At 39.8% G+C, this 16,679-nt stretch overlaps 1 protein-coding gene across 1 annotated transcript in view; it reads right to left on the bottom strand.

Moving 5' to 3' along the window:
- Positions 1 to 1,411: 1,411 nt before the first annotated feature.
- The window catches only part of LOC308662846 (ABC-type organic anion transporter ABCA8-like), a 72,853-nt gene continuing 57,585 nt past the window's right edge, over positions 1,412 to 16,679 (bottom strand). Inside the window, exons 28-36 of the mRNA XM_081318990.1 lie at positions 15,962 to 16,053; positions 14,974 to 15,140; positions 14,627 to 14,702; positions 11,141 to 11,235; positions 10,357 to 10,476; positions 9,224 to 9,364; positions 4,110 to 4,189; positions 3,673 to 3,728; positions 1,412 to 3,152 (exon numbers count right to left, since the gene is read on the bottom strand). Coding sequence (XP_081175116.1) covers positions 3,075 to 3,152; positions 3,673 to 3,728; positions 4,110 to 4,189; positions 9,224 to 9,364; positions 10,357 to 10,476; positions 11,141 to 11,235; positions 14,627 to 14,702; positions 14,974 to 15,140; positions 15,962 to 16,053 — 905 coding nt within the window. The 3' untranslated portion in view covers positions 1,412 to 3,074. The remainder of the gene's footprint in view (positions 3,153 to 3,672; positions 3,729 to 4,109; positions 4,190 to 9,223; positions 9,365 to 10,356; positions 10,477 to 11,140; positions 11,236 to 14,626; positions 14,703 to 14,973; positions 15,141 to 15,961; positions 16,054 to 16,679) is intronic.

Below are 16,679 nucleotides of genomic sequence, written 5' to 3'. Positions count from 1 at the left end.
TCCTTCCCCTGTCCTTACCCCTTCCTACAGAGGACAATCGAGAGCAACCTGTCATGTTGGATTACTGTCTGGTTTGGAAGCATGATTGCTTCAGACAGGAAGGCGGTGCAGAGAGTGGTGAGGATGGCTGAAAAGATTATTGGCAGTTCCCTTCCATCCAGGACATAGCATATAAGCGTTGCTTGAGCAATGTCCGCAGGATTGTCTGTGACACTACACATCCTTTTCATGACTTGTTTTCCTTGTTACCTTTTGGAAGGAGGCTTCGTGGTATCTGAAGCAGAACATCCAGATTCAGTCATAGTATTGTTCCAAATAACATCAACCTTATGTGTGTGTATATATATATATATATATATATATATATATATATGTATATATGTATATATATATGTATATGTATATGTGTGTGTGTATGTATGTGTGTTATGTATAGGTATGGGTAGATACTGCTTTCTTTTGAGAGCAGACAACAGAATTTAATTTTTAATGTGGGTCAGTGTGCTTATAGTAAAAAATGACAATAAAGGTTATCCTATAAGATAGGATAGGATAGGAAAGAACAGGATAGGAGCTAATGTAAAATATTTATGATGTTAATTCTAGTTAACAATATCATGAGTATTTTTTACCAAATCTAAATTTTCCAAGACAATTCTTCTAATTTCAGGGCAAATAAATTAAAGTACGGTTTGAAACAAATGGTACATAAATTGTGTTTAAAGAAACAATCCTGTAGTATTTTAATAACGTACATGGTATTTATTGCTTAAATGACATTTATTTTCCATATAATGTTCAGTAATGATATATCACTAAGAGTTCAATTATTATAAACTTCAACTCCTTTTTTGCCATCCAGTAAAATGTTGCATGATTATCAGTATTTAAGTCTTTCTGATCTAATAAGGAAAGTGTATGTGTTTGTACTTCCATCATTGCAAATTTTTTTCTCAACAAAAGTGTCAGCTATCTTATATTGGGAGCATGTTAAAAGTATGTACAAAATGTACTTGATTTTCTCCATCCAACATGGAGGACAAGAAACAGCTTTCACCAGCAATATGGCTGAATTTGCCTTCAAATAATGCAGGTAGGAGACCAAAGTGAACACTTTTCTATAGGGCTTTGAGGTCAGAATATGTCAACTGGATATGTACAAAGGGGAATCATAGATTTCTTTGTGCCCAGTAGTAATGAAAAAATGGCAAATAAATTACATCTTTTCAAAGCTTTATACTGCTTACTCTTTGTTTAGGGTCTTTTTAGATATCTCTATCCCCAGTGCTATTTTTGTAAAAGAAAAAGGTGCCGGAACTCACACATGTCATACAACCCGCCTTGCCTACCCTACAAGGTTCCATCCAAAAAAGGTGCCGGAACTCCGTTCTGAGCGTTCTATGAGAAAAAAAGCCCTGTCTATCCCCATAAAAATTATAAATTACAACCACAAGTATTCAGATTTGTATTAAAATTTTTCTCCAATAAGTGTGAATAGAATTAGGATTAGCACTAAAATAACTGAAGAAAATATTGCATTTATCCAATAATAAAGACACATGACTTTAATTAAAGACATATCAAATATTAAATCTCTTAAAATTTATTCTCTGTTATCATCAAATCTGTGTATAGGTAGATCTGAGACCATAAACTGAGCTATAAATCTCAAAAGCATGTAAAACACTTAGAATAAGATCCCCTCTCTAAACAGTACTAAAATTTTTGAGCCTAGCTTTTTAGTTTCTTGAGTTACTGTGTTTTTTATAAATTTACTCATTTTTTACAGGAATATTGTTCCTGTATAGCAGAGGTGTTAAACTACTGGCCCGTGGGCCGGTTTCATCATACTGAAGCCGCACCCACCCCATTGCTGGCAAAAAGAGTCGTGATACGTCACGACACGTGACGTGACTTGGAGAGTTTGACACCTGTGCTATATAGCTACCAGTTTTGTGGGTGGTTAGTAGTTTGAAGACATTACATTTGTCTTCTGGTAATTTATCAACAGACTGTCCCTCTTACAAAAGAGCTAAAGGCCATCATATACTCTTTAGCCCAATTGGTGCTAATAAATATAGCTATATGTGACATAACTGCTTTTCACTGACCCACCAAATTAGGTCAGTGGTGCTCTTTTTTGATAATTTCTAATATAATATATAAAAATTATACAAAGTCTATGTTAAGATGCAGCCTTACTTAATCCCTTCCTGCCATAGGATGGGGGAAAAATTGTCCCTGTTATTACGTCTAATCTGAAGAGGAGCATCCACTTTCAGCTGTTTAGTCAACTGGAATCACCAATAATTTATTGAGATCTTTTCAGATTTCTTCAAGTCATATCACAGAGAATGCAATCAAAGGCTGGTTTTTAATCTATAAAGGCTACATAAAATAGTCCTTAGATAGAATAGTATATTTTTCTGAAAGACTAATGGTTTAACAATGGCATATGGGGCTTTTCTTTTATTAAAAAAAGCTTGTTCATGTCTTCTTCTAGTCATTTCACAAGAAGCAGACTAGCATACAATTTGTGATGATATTTAATGGCTCCTAGTACAATAGTTAATTGGGTCAGCTCTATTACTATTTAGTAAAATGGAAGCTGAGGAGAGCAACAATACATAGGTATTTAGAGTATGCCGGTATATTTATCCACCCAATAAACACTGGATATACCTTGAATTGTTATCTGAATTAAAAATATAAACATATTCTGAGAAAAATATACCATCTGTATATGTTTGTGTGCTAGGCTATAAACAATATATCTTAAAAAATATATTTCCATTTCCAGTTTTTCCCATGAAAAACAAAACAGTGCAGAAACATTCATTTTGCTGTTAGCTGTGAAATATTCAGAAATGCTATATCTTTAGATAAATATGGAGGTTAATCTGAAGACACCAAGGCGTACTTGTTAAACAGAGAGAAGACTACAGAAATGGCATATCTTTTCCCCAGGGGATGTCCAGACGCAACATTCCTCAGAGTGTTCAACCCATTTGTCCTCCATTTTTGCTGGGGGAAGAAACTGGTGTTTGATTGGTCTTTCAACTATCTTGTTGGTGCTACAGTTCTCTCCATACAGAAGTTGGAGCCAATTCAAAATAATCTCGCTCATGTTCTTTGCACAGTTCCAGGAATACCTGGACAATACAATAAATCAATAACTTCAAAGGAATTACACGTACGTTACATTAGATTTATAAACTGCTAACATTGATTCTGACTCCTATCTAGGCACCTCTGAGAACAGAAAATAATTGCATAATGGATTATAGCAGTTTATGTCCGTGTTTTGTTTGAGATAGAAACACAAAGGTAAATTTATCCATGTAAGGGTAAAGCATTAAAATGTTTTGTTTCTTTCCAGCATGCATCTGATGTTTTTGTAATTCCCTTTACCAGCACTACAAAGTTAGCATAGCGCTTAAGATCCTCCCTTAGCCTACAGGGGAAAAAAATTGAGTAGCTACTTTTCCCCCTGGCTTTTTAAAAATTTAAAATAAGTCTTAAAATTGTTCCAGTCACTTAAGACTGAAGATTTTCATCTCCTGCTCCCAAATAGCCAAAATACCTTATAGAACAGCTTTTTTATTCTGGTAGGCAAGAAAATATTTTCTCACTATAAGTACCACTATGTTATTTGAATATCTAAGTGATTACCTGTTCCAAAGTGTTCAAAGAAAAGCTGTACTCTTCAAGATTGAAGTGTTGTTTAGCTGTGTAAATAAAATATTAAGTCAGTTATAGCTGGTTTGTTTATGTCTGACTTGGGTAATAATTTGCTTTCCTTCCCCTTTGCATGATTACTTTTCCTACCCAACATATATCTCTTTACTCACTTTGATAGCATCTACACAGATTTTTGAGAGTTAACTTAGTGCCTTATCCAAAGTATGCTTTTGACATGGAAGGTTACTCTTTTTGATTAGAAACTCACACTCAAAGCCAGGGGTGGAGTTGGCAAGAAATCATAGTACTGCATGAACCTGTTCATTGTGGGTTGCTGAAATTGAGATGGCCAACAAATTTGCCCCTGATCTAGCTGCCAGGCACTCTGCAGGTCCTTACAAATCACTGCAAAATTTATTCAAACATACCATCTTCTAGCATGGCAAAGGCTCTAGAGAGAGGCAGGGCATCTTCCATTGGGATCTTATAGACCAACAGAGTGGATATCCTAAGAGGAAAGGAAACCAATCATTAGTTATTAAACTGTCCCAAAATGCTAACACAGAGCAACCAGATCTACTTGTACAGAAAAAAAAAGTTGGCAGGGAAGTGAAGATGAATAATAAACCCACAGCAATACTTTGGGGGCAAAGTTATGACTGTTTATTTGGGAAGGAATCTGCATGCAAGATGCCTTATATGGCAAGGAAAATACACATTACCTCCTTTGCAATAGTGGCGAATATAAGTAGGTTGGGTGTAGGATGATTTGTTCTCCAAGCTTATGGGTTGGTTTCCAAACATTTTGTTACCAGACTAGGTAACATCTTCAGCGGAGTTTAGGGGATATCAGCATCAGTGTTCTTCTGTTTATAAAGGTGTTGTGTGGTCAGTAGGTCAGTAGATGAATCAGGTGTGGGTGTGTCAACTGAGGGTCTTGTAATGGGTCTCATGGTGGGTCAAGTGGGGGTCGACAGTGGGAGTCTTGTGATGGGTCTTGTGATAGGGAGGTTACATCAGATGAGGTGAAGTGCTGGTTAGTGCAGCGTGCGTGGGTTGCTTGAAGGTTGGAGCTATCTCTGGTTAGTTGTGTGGTTGATTTGGATTCTGAGGGGTTTGAAGGTTGGTTGTAGGTCAATGTGTCTGTTAATGGAATTGCTTGTGGCGTGCCAAGCTTTGATGAACTCACAAATGTGGTGGGTGGTAGCACGGCTGATTTTTGTGTTGCTCCAATCAAACTGGTCCTATCAGTGTGGGTAGCGACTAAGGATTTGGGATTGTGGTGTTTGACTGCCAGTCGGTATTTGTGGATCCTGGTTTTTAATTGATGTGATGTTTGTCCCACATAGAATTGGTTGCAATTGTTACACCTGATATTGTAGATTCTATTGTTTCTTTCGTCCTTCTGTATCCTGTCTTTGGTTCTGGATAATTCCTGGCAGAATGAGGCTGTGAGTTTCTGGACTATTCCTATTCCTAGAGGTTGGAGAATTCTGGCTGTCATTCACAACACCCCTTTTGAGTATGATAGGGTTAGTTTTTGTGTGGTGGTTGGCTATGTGGGGTGTTATGGTTTGGGTTCTGTGTGTCAGAATACAAAATTTTTTGGATAGCTGTTACAGAGAAAGACATCAAGCAGCCATTTCTCTTCTCCTTTTCTTAGTATTGTGGTGCTGCAGTGTGTCCTGGCCCTTCTAAAGAGGGTCTGGACACAGCTTCTTTTGTGTGTGGTAGGGTGGTTGCTTGCAAAGCTGAGGATCTGGTCTGTGTGCATGGGTTTACTGTAGACATGGGTTTCTTGTTCTCTGTTGTCTAGTCTCCCTATGTTGATGTCGAGGAATGGGAGTCTGCTGTCTAACAATAATAATAAAGTTGGAAGGGATCTTGGAAGTCATCAAGTCCAACCCCCTGCTCTGGCAGGAAACCCTACACCATTTCAGACAAATGGCTGTCCAGTCTCTTCTTAAAAACTTCCAGTGTTGGAGCATTTACCACTTCTGGAGGCAGGTTGTTCCACTGGTCAATTGTTCTAACTGTCAGGACATTTCTCCTTAGTTCTAGGTTGCTTCTCTCTTTGATTGGTTTCCATCTGTTCCTTCTTGTCCTGCCTTCAGGTGCTTTGGAGGATAGCTTGACTCCCTCTTCTTTGTGGCAGCCCCTGAGATATTGGAACACTGTTATCATGTCACCCTTCGTCCTTCTTTTCATTAAAATAGACATACCGAATTCCAGCAACCGTTCCTTATATGTTTTAGTCTCCAGTCCCCTAATCATCTTTGTTGCTCTTCTCTGTACTCTTTCTAGAGTCTCAACATCTTTTTTACATTGTGGTGACCAAAACTGGATGCAGTATTCCAAGTGTGGCCTTACCAAGGCATTGTAAAGTAGTATTAATACTTCACGTAATCTTGGATTCTATTCCTCTGTTAATGCAGTCAAGCACTGTGTTGGCTTTTTTTGGCAGCTGCAGCAACTGCTGGCTCATATTTAAGTGATTGTCCACTAGGACTCCAAGATCCCTCTCACAGTTACTACTATTGAGCAAGGTACCAACTATACTATACCTGTACATTTGGTTTTTCTTGCCTAAATGTAGAACCTTACTTTTTTCACAATTGAATTTCATTTTGTTATATAGCGTCCAGTGTTCAAGTCTGTCCAGATCCTCCTGTATCTTAAGCCTGTCTTCTGGAGTGTTGGCTATTCCTGCCAGCTTGGTGTCGTCTGCAAATTTGATGAGTTCCCCATCTATCCCCTCGTCCAAATCATTGATGAAGATGTTGAAGAGCACTGGGCCCAGAACAGAGCCCTGGGGCACCCCACTACACACTTCCCTCCATGTAGATGCGGTTCCATTGAGGACCACACGCTGAATACAGCCGAATCCATCTGGTGGTGATGCTGTCTAACACACATTTTTCTATCTTATCAAGTAGTAGGTTGTGATCTACTTTATCAAATGCCTTACTGAAGTCCAAGTAAATTATATCCACAGCATCCCTCTGGTCCACTAATTTTGTCAGTCAAAGAATGCAATAAGATTTGTCTGGCATGATCTGTTTTTGACAAACCCATGTTGGCTTTTAGTAATGACTTTGTTTGCATCAAGGTGTTCGCTGATTCGTTGTTTGATTATCTTTTCCAGAATCTTCCCAGGTATTGAGGTCAGGCTGATAGGTCTGTAGTTTCCTGGATCTATTTTTTCCCCTTTTTTGAAGATGGGAACTACAGTCCTCCGGTAGTTTCCCAGTGCTCCAGGATCTTTGACAAATATAGTTCAGTGGTTTTGAGATCACATCTGCCAGTTCCTTGAGAATGTTGCAGTGTAATCCATCTGGTTGTGGTGATTTGAACTTGTCTAGGCTGGACAGGTGCTTACTTACCATTTTCGTGTCTATCTTAACTTGTGTTTCTAATCTGTTTTTTATGGTACTGTTTTTGATAGGTTGGACTGTTTTTTCCCTTTATGTAAAGACAGATGCAAAAAAGGAGTAAAATAGTTCTTCTTTCTCCCTGTTGCTTGTCACCTTCTTGTCACTTTCCCCCACTAATGGACCAATCATTTCCTTAACTTTTTTCTTGTTTTTTACATGTTGAAAGAAGCTTTCTTTGTTATTTTTGACTTTGGTCACAAGCCTTAGTTCATTTTGAGCCTTAGCTTTCCTCATTTCATCTTTGCAGGCTCGGGCTATTTGCTGTTTCCTCTTCAGATGTGAATTTGATCCCAAGGAATATGTTATTGAGTATTTATTTATTTATTTATTTATTTATTTATTTATTTATTTATTTATTTATTTTTATAAACCGCCCTTCTCCCGAGGGACTCGGGGCGGTGTACAGAGTAAGGTAGGCAAACATAATGAAACAGTACTGAAAAAAAAAAAGTGGTGGTGGTGGTGGTGTGCTTCTTCAATTTGGGAGCATTTGATGATGACGAAGGTGTCATTGATGTAGCATGTCCAGAATTTTGGTTGGATGGGGGTGGAGCTATAGATTTGAATTGTTGCATGACTACTTCTGCTATTAGGCCTGATATGGGTGATCCCATCAGGGTACCTTGTACTTGCTTATAGATTTTCCCATTGAACTTGAAGTATGTGTTCAGGCATAGATCCAGAACTTACATGATGGTTTCTGTGGACATGGAGTGTTTCTGTGATAGCATCAACTTTGGGGTATTTTGTTTAGTGAATAGGTGGTATATGGTTTGTTTAGTCAGGTTGATGTCTATGTGTGGAGGAGATTTGTGGTTTTATGTGCTTTCTCTCTAGTGGTGTTAGCTATTTTTCTTTTTCCAATTTTCTTTAAAAACAAAGGTAAAGGTAAAGGTTCCCCCGCACATGCGTGCTAGTCGTTTCCAACTCTAGGGGCCGGTGCTCATCTCTGTTTCAAAGCCGAAGAGCCAGCACTTGTCTGAGGACGTCTCCGTGGTCATGTGGCCAGCATGACTAGATGCCAAAGGCGCACGGAACGCTGTTACCTTCCCACCGTAGTGGTCCCTATTTTTCTACTTGCATTTTTACGTGCTTTCGAACTGCTAGGTTGGCAGAAGCTGGGACGAGTAACAGGCGCTCACTCTGTTATGCGGCACTCGGGATTCGACCCGCCAAACTGCCGACCTTCTGATCGACAAGCTCAGCATCCTAACCCACTGAGCCACCGCGTCCCTATTTTCTTAGGGTGTCTTTTATTTTGTTCTCTAGTTGTTTTGTCAGATCATTGCGGATTATTTGGTAGGTGTTGATGTCGTTTAGATGGTTTTCGGTTTTGCTGATGTAGTCAGTTTTGTCCGTTACCACCATCAGCCTGCCTTTGTCTGCCGGTAGTATGACGATGCTTTTGTCTTGTTTCAGTGTCTTTAGTGCTCTCTTCTCCTTTTGGCTGAGTGTTTAGTTTTATCTGTTGCATTGCATGTTGGGGATGATTGTTTGTCTGATGTCTTCTTGTGTTACACATTACCTCCCTTTGTATCCAGATATATGATTTTTCCACAGCATTAAAACTTTCTGTTTAATGTAAGGTTGATAGAAAGGAACATCTACACTTACATTTACTTAAACTCTCCAGCTATACCAGCGGTTCCCAACCTTTTCTATACCCCACACCCCTAGAACACTTCTGATATATTCTCGCACCCCTTACAAAGGTTCAAAATAATGGCAATAAATTATGTATATGCACTATAATTTTGAAACCCACGTTTTCGCACCCCCTGGAATATTGTCTCGCACCCCCAGGGGATGCGAGCACCCCTGGTTGGGGACCCCTGAGCTACAGTTGGTGGTAATTTCGGAAAACAGCTTCATGCAAGAACCTTAATTCAGCTTAGAAAATGCACACTAAAGCCAAATACATCAGGCTGTATTAGCACCTTAATCAAAGGCGGAATGAAAAGAGGCAACAGATGAAAGCCATATTCAGTTGGTTAATTTGACCCATCCCATAAGCAAAAAAAGTTAAGAAATTCACCATCAAAGATTAATATGGAATGTACTAATTGAAACTTTTTTTAAAAAAATCTGTCAATTTGCAAAGAAGTTACCTTTCTTGACGTGCCGCTTGTGGGAAAATCTTTAGAATCCGAGTATTCACCAGCTCTCCTTGTTCTACTCCCTTTACTTTTATTTGTAGCAAATAATTTTTCCCGAATTTGCTTTTCAAATACTGAATTGAACCAAGGCACCTGCAGAAAGAAAAGATTCCCATATACTATAAGGTCTCAAGGTGTTACTAACTGAGACATAGATAGTCTTCACTTAACAACAGAAATTGGGACTGGAATTTCCATTGCTAAGAAATATGGTTGTAAAGCATGATGTCATCTGACCTTATTGCTTAGTACAGCAATTCCTGTACTCCCTGTTGCCATTGTTAAGCAACAATTGGTGGTTGTTCAGCAAGGAGCTCTTTTCTACTTCCTGCTGACTTCCAGCAAGCAAAGTCAGTGGGGAAGCCTTCAGGTAAGTTGCAAGTCCCAGATAGTTCACAGGCAGACCAGTGGGCAGATAAATGGCTGTTGCCAGAGTGCAGATGTGACAGTGATGATATCTGTGAATTCTATTTTGAAATTTAGTTTATTTCCACTAGTATTTCATGCAGCCGCCCTTTCCCATGCATTCAGGGAATATCTACAGTATATGAAGTCATTGAATCTTGTGAGCTATCCCAGTTCCCATCAATCATGAATTTTGCCCATATGGGAAGTGGCTTTACTTAGGTAATTATCCAAGGTGAATGGATACTTTGGCTCAGTTTGGACATTTGTTCATGTGGAAGGTCTTTGCCCATAAAAAAACATTCACCCTTAGAGCACCTAAGGGTGCTGTATCAAACACACACAGGACATCTGTTACCATTGCCCATATATGTTTTTTTCTCTATATGATGTGGTATCTGTGTAATATCTATAATATCTTCTCTACTCTATTGTGGAATTATCTGAACTTCCATGTAATTCATTTAGTTTCAGCATTTGTCTTTGTATCCTCTCAATAGACTTAAGCAATTACTATGAAACATATTGATAGCTTCTTTGAATTAAAAAAATAAAAGCAGAACAATAGCAATCCTTTAGTTCATTCACTTTGCCTCATGCAGTTCTCCACTTATGTGTCATCTATACTTTCTCTATTTGTGGTAACCTGTTATATAGATAAAATATTTAAGGAAGCCCACCTGAGCTGTCCAGACACCATGATAGCTATTCGGTCGCACAACACCTCTGCTTCCTCCATGTGGTGAGTTGTCAAAATGACTCCTTCGTCTTTCTCCTGCAGCATAGTGTGAATTGCTCTCCTGTTGACAACAAATGGCTGAGGAAGTTTAAGCAACCTTAAAACAGCTCCAAAGGCCTTCTCCGGCCATTGCCATTCTGTTCTGATCCTGCATAACTAATGGGCACATCTTCCATGCCAGAAGGAAACAAAAATACCCCCATCTAGTCCCAAATTAATTTGCATGAAGGTATTGTAAAGAGGGAGAAGAAAACCTGCATCTTTTTCTCCTTACCTCTCTCTCTCTCTCCCCACTATGGAAAATGACTAAAGTCTCCTCAAGGGAGACTCAAGAGTTTTCTCTTTTAACCTTTGGGATCATGAAGAGAAGATGGAAGAGAATCTGCCATTTAGGAGGAAACCAGTTTTCCTCAGCATGAGTTATAGTAGATTCATTATACTGTATGCCCAGATAGGAACATAGTAACATTTTCCAACAGCAGCTGAGATATAGAGGTATGAATGGGAAGTATTTCCTCTTGCAATATTGTCAGATGCTTTTTCTGTATTCAGGTGTAAGAAGTAATGTTTAGCCATTGGCTTTAGATATTAATTGTAGAAGAGTTCCCCACCCTGCACAACAGAACTAAAGGAGAAAGGAAGGAAGGAAATGGGGAGACTGGAATTTGTCTTTTTTTATAAGAGTGGAGCACTTATTCTAAAGGGTTAACCCCCGAGTCACTTACCACACCTGGCGCTTCCCTTTTGGATCCAGGCCTGTGGTTGGTTCATCCAAAAGCATCAGAGTGGGATTACCCAGCATGCTCAGAGCAAAGCACAGCTAAAATGTAGAAAATGAATCTTATCTTAGAAATCATAATATTTCATGCCAACATAGAACAGAAATGTGAAGACACATAATTTTAAGAGGGTATTTGTAAAGTGCTCTTCAACTACACCTTTTTGAATCTGTGAAGCTCCACAGGGATACGTCAGGAAAAAAGACTGCAGAAATGAAATCAACCAATCAGAAAATGTCAAAAGATCTTGTTAGTTTTATATGAAATTATCAAGGACCAGGATGAATAAAGTGTTTACTAATAATGAATGTTGTTGTTGTTGTTGTTGTTGTTAGCTACGAAGTCGTGTCCGACTCATTGTGACTCTATGGACAATGTTCCTCCAGGCCTTCATGTCCTCTACCATCTTCTGGAGTCCATTTAAGCTCACACCTACTGCTTCAGTGACTCCATCCAGCCACCTCATTCTCTGTCGTCCCCTTCTATTGCCCTCAATCTTTCCCAGCATTAGGCTCTTCTCCAGTGAGTCCTTCCTTCTCATTAGGTGGCCAAAGTATTTAAGTTTTAGCTTCAGGATCCGGCCTTTTAAAGGGCGGTCAGGGCTGATCTCCTCTAGGACTGACCAGTTTGATCGCCTTGCAGTCTAAGGGACTCGCAAGAGTCTTCTCCAGCACCATAGTTCAAAGGCCTCAATTCTTTGGTGCTCAGCCTTTTTTATGGTCCAGCTGTCGAGCCCCGTGGGCCCGACACTACAAGGGGGACCCGACCACGAGCGTGGGCCCCACAACACCAGACCACCCCGACGCTCTACCCAGGAGCCATGTTAGCTTGCCCAATGGTCCGGCATCCCAGATGAGAGCGGTCAAGCCACCGGAGGCCGCCGAATTTCAGCAGCTCCAAACACCAGCCGCCAAACAGCTCCTGGGCGCACTTGCACAGATGGACCTTTCGGAAGGCCCCGCAGGTGCTTTTTTTTAAAATCCCATTTATATCCCGCCCTTCTCTGAAGACTCAGGGAGGCTTACAATCTTAGCACAAATCAATGTGGAGGAACAGGCCAGGCTGCCTGACGTTGGAGAGGCCCGCATGGCTGGATTCTTCGGCAGGCCGCACAGGCACCCAGAAGGACAGACCGGGCTGCACTATTGCCTGCTCGTTGGTGGTGGGGGCCACACCAGAAGGGCCAGTATCTGGCTGTGTTCCGGCTTTGCTGGCATCCTCGGCTCCGGGCGGTTGCGAGTCGAGCCCAGATGGTTGCGAGTTACCATGGACGCATGGACCGGGGTTGCTAGTGCTTTGCTGGGTCTGGCTAGGAGTGAGCAGGGGTCGGCCAGTTGGGGAGGGGTGGTCTCACAGTGGGAATGTGAGGGGGTCGCCTGGAACACTTACCTCACGGAGGGTGGCACACTGGGGAGCACAGTCGCGGGAGCACGTGCGGACGGAGCACAGGGGGAGGGGTGTTTATGTGCGAATGGCCGGATGTTGACCTGTGCCAGGAGGGGTGGGGCCGTTGTATACGGCAGCCATAAAAGAGCGTTGGGAGCATGTTGCTTCCAATGCTGACTTTTTCCTTGTTTCACATCATGAATAAATGCTTCTTCATTGTTATCCGTTCCACGGCCTGCTGATTGTGATTACGTCGAGGACGGGGTTGACACCAGCTTTCACTGCCATACATTGCAACTGGGAAGACCATAGCTTTGGCTATACGCACTTTTGTTGACAGGGTGATGTCTCTGCTTTTTAGTGTGCTGTCCAGATTTGCCATGGCTTTCCTCCCCAGGAGCAAGCTTCTTTTAATTTCTTGACTACAGTCCCCATCTGCAGTGATCTTGGAGCCCAGGAAAATAAAATCTGTCACTACCTCCATTTCTTCCCCATCTATTTGCCAGGAATTGAGAGGGCCGGATGCCATGATCTTGGTTTTCTTAATGTTAAGTTTCAACCCAACTTTTGCACTCTCCTTCTTCACCCGCAACAAGAGGCTCTTTAGTTCTTCTTCACTTTCTGCCATTAGAGTGGTATCATCTGCATATCTTAGGTTGTTGATATTTCTTCCGGCAATCTTAATTCCAACTTTTGATTCATCTAGCCCTGCCTTTCTCATGATGTGCTCTGCGTATAAGTTAAATAGGCAGGGTGACAGTATACAGCCTTGCCCGAATCCTTTCCCAATTTTGAACCAATCAGTGGTTTCGTGTCCAGTTGCTTCTTGGCCCACATATAGGTTTCTCAAGAGACAAATAAGATGGTCTGGTACTCCCATCTCTTTAAAAACTTGCCACAGTTTGATCCACACAATCAAAGGCTTTAGCATATTCAATGAAGAAGAAGTAGATATTTTTCTGGAACTCTCTAGCTTTCTCCATGATCCAGCGTAGGTTGGCAATTTGATCTCTAGTTCCTCTGTCTCTTTGAAATCCTGCCTGTACTTCTGATAGTTCTCGATCCACATACTGCTGGAGTCTAGCTTGTAGGATTTTAAGCATAAATTTACTAGCATAAGAAATGAGTGCAATGGTACGATAGTTTGAACATTCTTTGGCACTGCCTTTCTTTGGAATTGGAATGTAAACAGATCTTTTCCAATCCTGTGGCCGCCTTCAATTGGAAATGCATAATCAGCACCAGGAAATTAAAACAATCTATTATACCTCAATACACCACTAAATCCTAATACTAACATTCCTCATCTTTCAGTTTGTTCTAGACAGCTGAAGTCACCTTGACAAAATTATGAAATATGACATCATATTTCCTGCCATGTATTATTTAGGACCACACTAATACTTCTATAAATATACCAGAGTTTGGAATATTTTACAGTGTGCATGAATCAAGGTAAATCTTAATATATGAGAATGAATTTTTGAACTTACTAGAGGGTAATTTCCCAATCCATAATTTTTAATTGCATGCTACACAGAACAGAACATCTGCTAAGCAAAGTCCATTTTTAATATGTCGGTATTGTTTGACTGGCTGCTCTGTGCTGCCCTCTGATTTTCCAGCAGCTCATCTTATTATTTCCACTGTCCAATAGATTTAATAAAAATGTAATATTTCCAAGCAAAACATGAGCCAATCATGTGCTATAAAAGGTTTGGTGCTTAACAAAGACTAAATCCAGATTTCCAGGGCTCCAAGCATAGCTGTCCATGCCATTACAGCTGCCATACTGTATTAGACATTCTCTTCTTGCCACCATCTTATGAAAAATTGCTTTCAAGCAACACCAACATAGCCTCCACTTTCACACACACACAAAAAAGAGATCACATAATGCAAGAGAGAAAGCAGTAGAATGGCTGAGAGAGATAAGGGAAAATAACAAAGAGCAGCAACCCAATTGGACTTGATGGTGCTACCAAATGTTTGCCAAACCTTTAGTATCTGTCCATTAGTACTAGAGTAACAAAACACTGAACTTACTTTTCTGGTTAATCCAGCTGCTAAAGTCTTTATTGTCTTTTTAAAATGCCCTCGGAGTTCTAGAGCTTGAGATATTCTAAAAACAAAGCAGAACTTACAATGTTTAATCTATTCTGCAATTGCAACACATTAAGAAAATAAAAGACATTCCGTTGTAATATTGTATCCTATGTAGAAATTTCAATTCTGATTTTCAAGAGCTGCAAAAGGAAAAATCAAAACTGAAAATAACTACTTAATAACTACTTAACTACTAATATGTTTGTTTTGAATCTATGAACGGACTTCTATTAATAACAAATCTTTTGGCAGGGATCTAATTATTAAAAAGGATTCTTTGCCCATACCGATTAATGGCCATAATAGCATCGTCCTTCCTTATTCCTTTTACAGCTGCAAAAATCTCCAAATGTTCTTTCACGGTCAGGTTGGACCAGAGCGCATTCTCCTGAGGACAGTAGCCAAGAGCAGCATTTTCTTCTGATGCAGCTCCATCAGTTCCTTTAATATGCACCTGTTCCAATGTAAGATATTTGAAATATCAGTAAGGTGACAAGGAATGTAAATGAAATGCAAGTATTCTATACCAAATTAGTGCACTCAGAACCAAGTCCTAGAAAGACGAAGAGATATAGCATAGGGCTACATCTAATGTCAAACTATAGCTATTAACAAGTCCAAAGTTATTTCATTTTCTTTAGTTTTCTAAATTAAATAAGTTTTACGATGCAATATAAGTAGGAGGAAGAGCAAAAATCCTCAAACTTTACTTTTTGTTTTTTCCAACTGAACAATATAGAAAATGTGAAATGGACTCTGGACTCTGTCCACCCATTGATCTTTTTTTCAAAAGGGAAACTACCTTTTGGAGGAAGGAAGGAAGGAAGGAAGGAAGGAAGGAAGGAAGGAAGGAAGGAAGGAAGGAAGGAAGGAAGGAAGGAAGGAAGGAAGGAAGGAAGAAATACAGAGAAAACAACATTCCAGACAGAAAAAAATTAACAATGCTCCTACTGGGTGAGTCAGTTGGGCAACAACTTTGAAAGCTGCCAACTGCTCCATTCTTAGGCACATACTCCATCCTTCCTCCTGATCATAAGACTCAAAGAAGAATATAGAAAGCCTACCCACTCCTCTCCTATATAGGCACTTTCATATACAAAGATGTCAGAAAAAGGGAAATCAAAAACATAGAAGACAGACACAATACATTACTCTGTAATACAGAAAAAAATCCAGATGCTCCCTATGGCTGCAGCTGGAAAAAGACCTGGGAACAACTCTAGAAGATATGTCCTGCAAGTTCTTTCTTGTTAAAATGATTAAAGTTATGTTTACCTGTCCTGCACTTGGCTCTGTGTCTCCTGTTATCAAGTTAATTGTTGTACTTTTACCAGCTCCATTGGGTCCCAAAAGCCCTAAAACCTCTCCTACAAAGTAAAATATTTCCATTAAAATACAACCAAGTGAACTGATAAAAAATTAATTAATAAGAACTTAGTATAAACTGATTTATTACATTATTATTTTATTACATTACTTTAGAACAATCTAAAAAAAGAGTTGCCCAAAGAATTAAGGATATAGAAGCACAAACTGATATAGCTATCCTTAGTAAGGTGGGTAACTTGAAATGGCTGAGTAAATACAAACATACTTTTCAAGTAGACAGTTATTTGAAGTTACAACTCCCAAAACATCTTAGGGAGATATTTACGAGAGCGAGATTCGAACAGCTTGACACAATGGTCAGATATGGGAGATTTCATGCTATACCGTACAATGAGTGTCTCTGCATTTGCGGAGTGGCAGAGGTAGAGGACCTGGCTCACATCCTATTTGACTGTTGTCTGTATAAGAGGGTGAGAGACAGGTATCTTGGTCTATATACCAAACGAATGACCCATTGGGATCCCCACATCAAAATAACTTACCTTATGTCCAGCCAGAACTTGAAAATTACATTTAACGTAGCACAGTACTTAAACAAAATGATCCGGTTGAGATCTGCATATATGGGACTGATTAGGGTAGATTGCAAGGGCGACACCGAAAT

Source organism: Vipera berus (assembly GCF_964194415.1).
Source record: "Vipera berus genome assembly, chromosome: 2".
Classification (NCBI taxonomy): domain Eukaryota; kingdom Metazoa; phylum Chordata; class Lepidosauria; order Squamata; family Viperidae; genus Vipera; species Vipera berus.
This window is presented reverse-complemented; position numbering and strand designations above follow the sequence as displayed.